Here is a 9,640-nt window from a genome sequence, read left to right on the forward strand (position 1 = left end):
TGTGTGTGTGTGTGTGTGTGTGTGTGTGTGTGTGTGTGTGCACGCACAATCAGTTATACTGAATTAATTTGTTTCTTATTGTTATTTTTTAGTTTTGAGATGCTTAGGAATTCCTACTCGTGTTGTCACAAACTTTAATTCTGCTCATGATACCAATGGGAATTTGACAATTGATAAAGTGTATGATGAATATGGGAATGAACTCCGTGGCCCAAAGGACAGCATCTGGTGAGTCAAATTAGTGTCAAAAATGCAAGTTTTAGCAAGTGAGAGGGAAAAAAACACACAGCAGGTTGGGTCAGAACCATTAAAGAGAAAGGACAGGTTAAATTTTCTCTTCAATGTCCACCTTTCGTCAGAAATGAAGATTCTGTTTTGACAGCAGCCAGACCAATCCAGGACTATCACTATTGCAGCAAATTTAATAGAATACTTTCCCCTGGTACTGGACCCTTCCAGTGGAGACATGCCAAAGGTGTGCAAAATCTGACCTACACTTTTAGATCTAAATCTGAAAAAGACGCCAGTTTGGGTCAAAGATACTCTACCCTAAAAACTACCCAATGGGGGAGAAACAGAATGAAAATCAGCCCTAATCATTGGACATTTGAAAAAAAAATGTCAATTGTTTTCTGGAGATGTACCTCTTGAAGTGGATGGCTGGGTCTATGGACTCTTCCTCCTGGAGAACGTAATTTTCTCATTTATTGACCTGTGAGGAACATGCCATATATTGAGATATATGCCAACTAGGTGTCATGGATGAGAAGTCCAGGAATGAATCTGTGCAGGACTGCCAAGCTGCAGAATTGGGAAAGAAGTTTCTCAAGAAGGAAGATTGCTTGAGCAATCATCAGTAAGGTCAGAGGACCAAATGAGAACTAATGCAGAAGCAAAATACTGGAATGCTGCAAATCTTCATTGTGCTGGTGAGCAGGACAATGGAGTAGCGACATTAGAATTGTTGTTTGACCACATCACCAGTTCCAGGGGGCAGGAGGAAGGGCAATAAAATATAATCACAGTTACAGGGAATATAATTGGTGACTTTGATTAGGATTTGCTGGGTGATGGAGAATTTCGAACAAGGAATTCTGAGAGATCTAGATAAGGAGGTAACAATTCATAAAGAAACCAACAGGAGGAAAGATGCACGGTAGATCAGAAAGGCTTGAAGGTGCTTCAGGGTTGCTTTAAGAAGTCTTAGATACAGATATAGGCTCTCTTTGAGGGATGTACTTAGAATGTCCATGGTTATGGAAACCAGGAAGGAATATTTGTGATCAGGGGTTAAATGCTGGAGTTACACAAACAGCAGGTAGACCCTGGAAAAGAGCTGAGGTTGGAGAGAGCATTGGCTGAGATGGGTCAGCAAAACAGTAAGGAAATTTAAGTTAGTTGAAATAAAAGTTGGAGATAATACCTGAATAGATAATCACTCTTTCATTGAATAAAGAATCCATGCATTTGTTAAATTTCTTGGAGGTAAAGATGGAAGATGTAAACATTTACAATGGCAATTGGAAGTGGAGAGAAATGTGTGGATATTTTCTCCCTCCAAAATTTCCATCACTTTCTTAGGGAGCAGAAATTGAGATACTTGAGTCGAGTATGGATTATTTCTCTTTTATAATTTTGTAAAAATATGTGCTAACGTACGAACAAGGAACAAATAGACCTCTCACACCTATTCGCCTGCTCCACCACTCAACAGATCATGGTTGATCTGATTTTAACCTCAACTCTACATTCTTTCATCCCCTGGTTAATCATTAATCATTCTGCATCCATTACCTTTTGATGCACTCGCAAATTTCTCAGAGAAAAATTGTTTCTTCTGTTTTAAATGGGTGCCATCATCTTTAAAACTATGACCCACAAGAGTTTCTCCCACAAGGGGAAACATTCTTTCAACATATACCCAGTCAAGATCTTCGGGATCTTATATGTCTCAATTAAGTCACCTCTGACTCTTCTAAACTCCAGAGGATATAGGACTTGCCTGTTTAGCTTTTCCTCCAAAGACAATTCACTTATTCCATGTATTAGTCAAATAAACCTTCATTGAACTGCTTCCAAAACATTAGTGTTATGGACCAGACCCAACCCCCTCAAAATATATTAAGAAGATAATCTGGACTCTAGCTTTTTATTATTTTAAAGGTAAGTGTAAACAGAGAAACATAAAGTGCTTTCTGAGAGAATTTTAGTAACTTAGAGATTTTTTTCACTGTTGCTGCATTTCAGGAACTTCCATGTCTGGATAGAAAGTTGGATGGCACGAAATGACCTGGTGGCAGGTTATGATGGTTGGCAGGTATTGGACCCAACCCCACAGGAGAAAAGTGAAGGTAAAGAGATAAATTCCATTATCATAAACCATTATCAAGTAATTCATAACTTTACTCATAGTCATGACTCAATTACTGCTGTACTGAAGGTAAATTATGTTTGAATTATGTATGAATATTTTATTGGCCTAAAATAGATTGGGCAGATTTCTGGGGGACAACTTATTCAGCATTATATCACCGCATCAGTTTCAGTGTTTTTGACCATGAGGTAATGGATCTGAAATATGATTGGCAAAGGAAGAAAATGTTTAAGAATAGAAGCTAGCAGCTACACTTTAACAAAAGTTTGTGATTTTTGACTTCAGATGACTGTAAGAACTTCCAAAAGGTTTTCTTAAACAATATTCCTCATAAGAGCCATTTAAATTTATTGAGTTTTGTTCTCAATTATTTCTTTGTCTTGTTTAAGGAATATATTGCTGTGGTCCAGCTCCTGTCAAAGCAATCAAAGAAGGGGCCGTGGATATGAAGTATGACATTCCCTTTGTCTTTGCTGAGGTCAATGCAGATCAAGTAACTTGGATCCAATTTAGAGATGGCAGAAAAGAAAAGGTACATGTTGAAACACAGCATGTGGGTAAGAATATCAGCACAAAGATGTGCGGCAGACCTGATCGTGAAGATATCACAGACAGTTACAAATACAGTGAGGGTAAGGAACGTTACTTTTTAAAATATGGTTTTTTTTATCTTTAGTATTGCTTTTAGTTGTATTTTGATGCCAGTTTTATCCTTCAATTTTATTGTACTGGATTTAAATAGCAGACCATATTTTATAGGTCAGTGTGAACCATTAGAATACGGTGCCTATACACCTGTACTTGAAGTAAGAAGTCATTCTTGTAAATGATCCAAATAGAATCAAAAAAAAGTACTTTTTTTTATCTGTTTCTTATTTAACCAACTTATTTTTCAATGTACTTAGGGTCCTCTCAAGAAAGAGCAATCGTTTCTGAAGCTAATCTCAGAAATAGACATATTGCTCAGCCCACAAAAAAATTGTTGGTCAATGTGAAGGCTGAGGAATCAATAAATAATGGATGTGACATTCAAGTCATCATAACCATCTCCAACTGCAGTGCAGCAACAATACACTGCAATCTTAACTTCAATGCTCAAATAATGAATTATAATGGAAAACCACAGCATCAAATTACAAGGAAGCATTTTGATAACATTGCTGTTCGAGGCAATGCAGGTAATCAAAGAGTTATTGGTCTTGTATCTAGCTTTGCTTTGTAACAGCTAACCACCTGTAATTTAATCATAAAAAAATTAGAAAGTGGTGGAAATACTCAGCAGGGTCAGGCAGCATCTGTAGAAAGAAAAATAGTTAATATTTCAATTCTGTGACTTTTCATCATAATTTGTTCATATCTGCCACCATACCAAAAACATTTAACTGAATGTTTACTGATGCAATCCATTTAAACTGTCAGGCTTACTAAATGATATAATTTAGTTCCCAGTTATGGCAACTTTAAGAGGAATATGAGATTAAATATCAAAAGTCAATATTTTTGAGCTTCCCTGTCATTCTCTATCCATTATACTTCAATCATTATATTTAGTTTTTATGTATATGTCTGTCACACTTTTACCTGGTTGGTTTAAATCTCATATTTGCCTCCTTATAATTGGGTGGTGTCTATCATATTCTTCATTACCTTTCCCAACATGCATACACAGACAGATCACTTTCAATCCAGATTGTTATGACAAATTCTTCCTATTTCACTTTCAGGGGGTGACAGGAGTCTTCATGTATGTTCCCATAATCCAAGATGGGAAATCTAGGGATCCATGAAATAGCTTTCTTTTTCTCAAAGTAACATAAACCAGAAACCTTAAGCTTTTATTCAATGGAAATAGTTAAAAAATATTGGGATTATTTAATCATGTAATTTCTATCTATTGAAGGATTCATACGTTTATTTATGATATGAAAAACAGACTTCTTCAAATATTCAACCAAACTCACTTTTCTGCAATGGAAATATCTGTAATAAGCTTTTCCAGGAACAATAGAAATATTCATCATAGATATCAAGATTAGACATTTATAAAGCATATTAGGACTTCCTGAATGAAAGCAGACAAAGTAATTACAAAGATTTCCAGAAAAACTATTTATAAGATAATCAAAGAAATAAGAATTTGTTTTATGTGTGTAAATTATCACTCCTTTTCTATACCTACTTTACCTCCCACGTTGCTGTATTTTTTTTTTTGCTTTTGTCACCTCCAATCTAAACTTTCTAGTCTATTCCATTTTGCTACACCCTATCCTGCTTCCAAATCTCCACCTACCAAAAAACTGCAACTTATCCAGTTGTCCACCACTCACAACCTCTTCTGTTGTAAATCCACTTCCTCTATCATTCCAAACTTTGGTAATTACTATTTCTTAGTGCATAGATTTCAAATTCCTTGTTTACATAACCCTCTACATTTTTACTCCACCATATCTTGGCAATATTCTCCAATTTACAACGTTGGCTCACATTTTCAGTATTTTAGACTGAAAACTCCCTTCTTGCTCTCACCCTCAGGCCCAACCATCCCTCCCTTTTATGTGGTAAGGTGAAGCAATGGCCTGGTGGTGCTATCACTAGATTATTAATCTATAGAGCCAGGTAATGTTTTGGGGGCCTGGGTTCAAATCCCACCATGGTGGGGTTTGAATTCAATTTTTAAAAAAAATCTGGAATTGAGTCTAATGATGACCGTAAATCAATTGCCAATTGTCAGAAAAAACAATCTCATTCACTAATGAACCCCTTTAGGGAAGAAAACTGCCATCCTTACCTGGTCTACCCTACATGTGAGTTCTGACCTATGGCAAGGTGGTTGACTCTTAGTGGCAATTGGGGCAACAAATTCTGGCCTAGCTAGCGACACCCTCATCCCATGGACGAATTTTAAAAGATTGCTGTCCCAGGTGATAACACTTGCACACATCATGACGTTAACCTCCAGAATTTTATTCAAATCCCTTCTGTTTTACTATATTTCTCAGTTTCTTCCAATTTTGCATTAATTATCTCCCAATCTAATCTCAGTAGCATTTCTCCATGGTGGATTTTTACTTTTTATTGAAAACCTTTGACAATTTTTAATTTATTCCTTGTTTTCAAATTGTTTTTCAGTTGAGAATGTGGTTCTACAAGTGCTGTATTCAGACTATGCTGATTACCTTGATAATCACCATTTGATCAGGCTGACAGCTTTGGCAACTGATTTAGTCACACACGCAAGTGCATTGGATGTGAAAGATATTTCTGTGATCAATCCTGATATCCACATTAAGGTAATAATCTGAAGCAACACCATCTATAGCATCTTCATGATTGAAACCACAATTGAAATTTACATCTCAGGAGTTAACTCACATTTTACATTACATTTCAGTTGTCTCCCTACACTTACCTATTATTGTTGGACAGAATGGTTTTAAACCTCACCTTTATACTATTTCCTAATGTTTAATTGGATTATTTTCATTGATGACTTATTGGATAAAATTCAGCGCTTGGAGACAAACTGAGCTGATAAAAGATTTCCAATGGAACAGAAGCAGCTTGAGGAATTTCCCAGTCATCTGTTTCCTCCAATTCTCTCAGTTTCTTCTGGCACTGTTTTCTATCATTCCATGAAGTCAATGTGGCATTCTTTTCACTACTGAAATTGTCCTATCTGACTTTTTAAGCTGCAATCTTTTCCCTTCTACCCCCAGCTCACCACCACCACCATCACTTAGTTACAGGATCATAAAATTGTTACAGTACAAGATACCCTTCAGCCCATCGTGTCTGCACCAGTTCTTCAAACGAGCATCAATACACAGTGCCAATCTCTTGATTTATCCCCATCTCCCTGCATGCTATTTCTATCCAAATAATCATCCAATACCTTCTTGAAGGCCTCAACTGAACCTGACTCCACTACATTTCCAAGCTGTGCATTTGGTACCCTAACCCACTTGTTGAGTGAAAAGGGCTTTTCTCACATCACCTTTGCTTCTTTTGCACTCAGATGCTGAGAAGTTGTTCCCCACCATCATAATCTCAGAGTAAGGTGTTACTTACTTGAGACAGATGAGGAAGATTTATTTTCTCTTTCAAAAGGTAGTCAATCTGTGGAATTCTTTACTGCAGGGGGCTGTCAAGATCCTTTCTCCATTACTGCAAAACTCTTCAAGCATTTGCTGCAGACATGTTTGTTTTGGACTATAATGGGATTCAGGAACTCCCACATGCTGCAATAGTGACTCATAACCTGTTCTGGCATTCTTAATATAACTTAAATAACTTATGCAATTTTATATTATGTCAAATTTTTATTCATTTTGTTAACTTTATCACTTGTTGCTTTTCTATGTTGAACCTTAGGGATAGAATAAACTTTAGTCAATTATCAAGTATAAAATAATTTGTTTCTTTTCCTTTAGAAATTTATGAATGAATTCCAAAGGTTGACAAAATTTAGGAATAGCAAAAGCAAAGAAGCATATCTTTCCCTCTCTTCTAAACTCCCTTAATTTCTCAACTCCTGCACTCAATTGGAAATCAACACACACAAGTGTTAAGTCACACTAAGTTGGCTAGTTTTATATACTCCTTACACAAACGGCATAGCTGCTCACTGAATGGGGATCCAGCTTCAGGTGGTTCTCAATTAAGCAATTCTTTTCATTGGAAACCTTATTAAAACTTTACTTCAGCCTGGCAACTATGGAATTTAAACTGCAGATTAAGCTTAATGTGGAATACAAGCTACAAACTAAATTAAAATTGAACTAAATAAAAATTAAACATAAAAAATTAAACATGCATTCCGTCCAAGATATATTGTTGGCATTTAGGTAAGTGCTTTGAGTTCTCAATTTTATGACAAAACAATTCTAAATGCTCCCTTAAAGGGAGAAATTGAAGAGGAAAGCATTCACCTGAAAGACAGTTTGGTTAGGATGTTGTTTCATTTGAGATAATCAAAGGCTCAGCATCAACCACACCTGTTTAATAAATATGAGTTTGACTTATTTCAAATATTTGGAATAATAATGTTTAACCAAAGCATTAAACATTGATTTATTTCCTCAGCTCCTGGGTAATCCTGTTTTGAACAGACCGATGAAAGCAGAAATAAATTTTACGAACACTCTGAGAGTTCCATTGCTCCAATGTGTCTTCACCATAGAAGGGCCAGGCCTAATTAATGGCATGCATCAGACAAAGTAAGTGGAAAAATTTGTTTGCTGAAACATTTTAAAATTGTACAAAATAAAAATTTAGGCTTTCTTACCCAACTACGACACGCATTCACTCCTAAATATATTGTTGGCATATATGTAAGTGTGAAAACTAAGCTATAGCTAAAAGCTAAAAGCTAAAAGCTATAGCTAAAATAAATGCATACAATAAGACAAACAAATTATTATTTTTTGCCAAGTCAGCATTATTTGCATTCCACAGCACATTTGTACCTCCTTTCATGCCATAAATGTACGGATTTTAAAAAAGAAATTCCCTTCTCGGAAAATGACAGACTGTTTGATGCAGAAAAAATCCCAGGAAAATATCAGAGGCTAAAATTCAACTCCACTGGGACTATGTAGTGAGTGGTGAAAAAACAGAATATGGTTACAACAGACAGCCAATCCATTAGGACTGTTTTGAACCCGTCCCAAGGGTGTAAGGCAGGAAAATAGAGTTGAGGTCACAATCAGATCAGCCATGTTGTTTTTGAATGATGGAGCAGCCTTGAGACTCTGATGGGTTACTCCTGTTCTTAATTTATATGCTTGTAAAAGTTATGAAACTTGGAAATGCTAATATATACAAAGATCTTAGTGTATTCATACAAAGAATACTGAAAGTTTGTGTGCAGATACAGCAAGCAATTCAGAAAATGTAATGTTTAAGAGACTTAAGTATAGGAATAATGAAATGTAACTACAATTGTGCAGGGCTTTGTTGACACCATACCTGGAATTCTGTGCGTAATATCCATTTTCATGTTTGAGAAAGGATATACCTGAATTGGAAGACATTGCAGTAAAGCCTCACTAGATTGGTTTTTGGGCTGAGAAATTTGTCTGAGATGAGAGGCTGAGTCAATTTGGTCAATATTTTCTGGAGTTTAAAAGACTGAGTATGAGAGCTCACTGAAATATTCAAGATTAAGAAGGGGGTTGACAAAATAGACACTAAGACATTCCCTCAACTAGGGAATCTAAAATAAGGGGACACAGTTTCAGGAAAAAGGGACAAACATTTAGGTTAGCCTGAAATGTGGAGAAATATCTTCACTAAAATGGCTACGCATCTTTGGAATTATTTGATGTATTTAAGCTGATACTGAGAGATCTTTGGCCTCTCAGGAAATCAAAGGATATGCAAGTGGAGTTGATGTTCAAAATCAGCCATGATCATTTTGAATAGTGGAATAGAGACATCAGGTCATATGGTCTTCTATTGCTTCTACTCTAATGATTTTATATACCCTTGAGCCTTGTACTTTCTTGATTCCTAGGACAATGCCATTTTCAAGAAGAACTTGCATTTATATTGCTGTTTAATATCAAAAACTCTTCACAGAATTGCAAGGAGAAAATGATCCTGTACATAAGAAAGATATGTTAGATAGGACATCTAAAGACTCGACCAAAGAGACAGGTTTTAACAAGGAGCTAAAAAGAGAAAAAATGAAATGACGTGGGCTGGAAATGCCAAAATGCAAAGTCAAAAGGATTAAACGGAAAAACGGTGCAAAAAAGTTCAGAGAGAGCTGAAATGAAAATTCTAGAGGAAAGCTATTGTATGACTGAAGAAAGTTACAGAGAATGAAGAATAAAGAAGTAGGATCAAGAACAATGTAGGTTAGTGACGCCACAGGTAGTGATGAAGCTGAACTTGGTGGGAATCCAAGCAAAAGATTTATGGAGTATGCTTCTAGTCAGAAAAGCATTGGCAAATTAAAGTGTGGAGATTGGGAAAAGACATGCAATGGTACTGAGCTGGTACCAAGCTCGACTAATGATCTTTGTGGTGGGGACGATACGTGAATGGCGATATATTTCCAAGTGAGGATGGTGTGTGATTTTGAGGGATGACGTTCCCATGCAGTTATTAATCTTGGCCAACTGATTGCTAGAAGTAGTGGGAACTGCCGATGCTGGAGAATCTGAGATAACAAGGTGTAGAGCTGGATGAACACAGCAGGCCAAGCAGCATCAGAGGAGCAGGAAGGCTGACGTTTCGGGTCTGGATCCTTCTTCAGAAATG

At 36.4% G+C, this 9,640-nt stretch overlaps 1 protein-coding gene across 2 annotated transcripts in view; it reads left to right on the forward strand.

Annotated features, from left to right (window-relative positions):
- The window catches only part of LOC109910670 (protein-glutamine gamma-glutamyltransferase 2-like), a 34,590-nt gene that overhangs the window by 16,888 nt on the left and 8,062 nt on the right, over window positions 1-9,640 (forward strand). For both annotated transcript variants that reach the window (XM_048608383.1, XM_048608384.1), the window contains 6 exons: window positions 93-228; window positions 2,248-2,351; window positions 2,764-3,006; window positions 3,280-3,552; window positions 5,504-5,664; window positions 7,457-7,590. In XM_048608383.1, the coding sequence (XP_048464340.1) occupies window positions 93-228; window positions 2,248-2,351; window positions 2,764-3,006; window positions 3,280-3,552; window positions 5,504-5,664; window positions 7,457-7,590 (1,051 nt within the window). The remainder of the gene's footprint in view (window positions 1-92; window positions 229-2,247; window positions 2,352-2,763; window positions 3,007-3,279; window positions 3,553-5,503; window positions 5,665-7,456; window positions 7,591-9,640) is intronic.

The sequence above is a fragment of the Rhincodon typus genome, chromosome 19 (assembly GCF_021869965.1).
Source record: "Rhincodon typus isolate 14 chromosome 19, sRhiTyp1.1, whole genome shotgun sequence".
Taxonomy (NCBI): Eukaryota; Metazoa; Chordata; class Chondrichthyes; order Orectolobiformes; family Rhincodontidae; genus Rhincodon; species Rhincodon typus.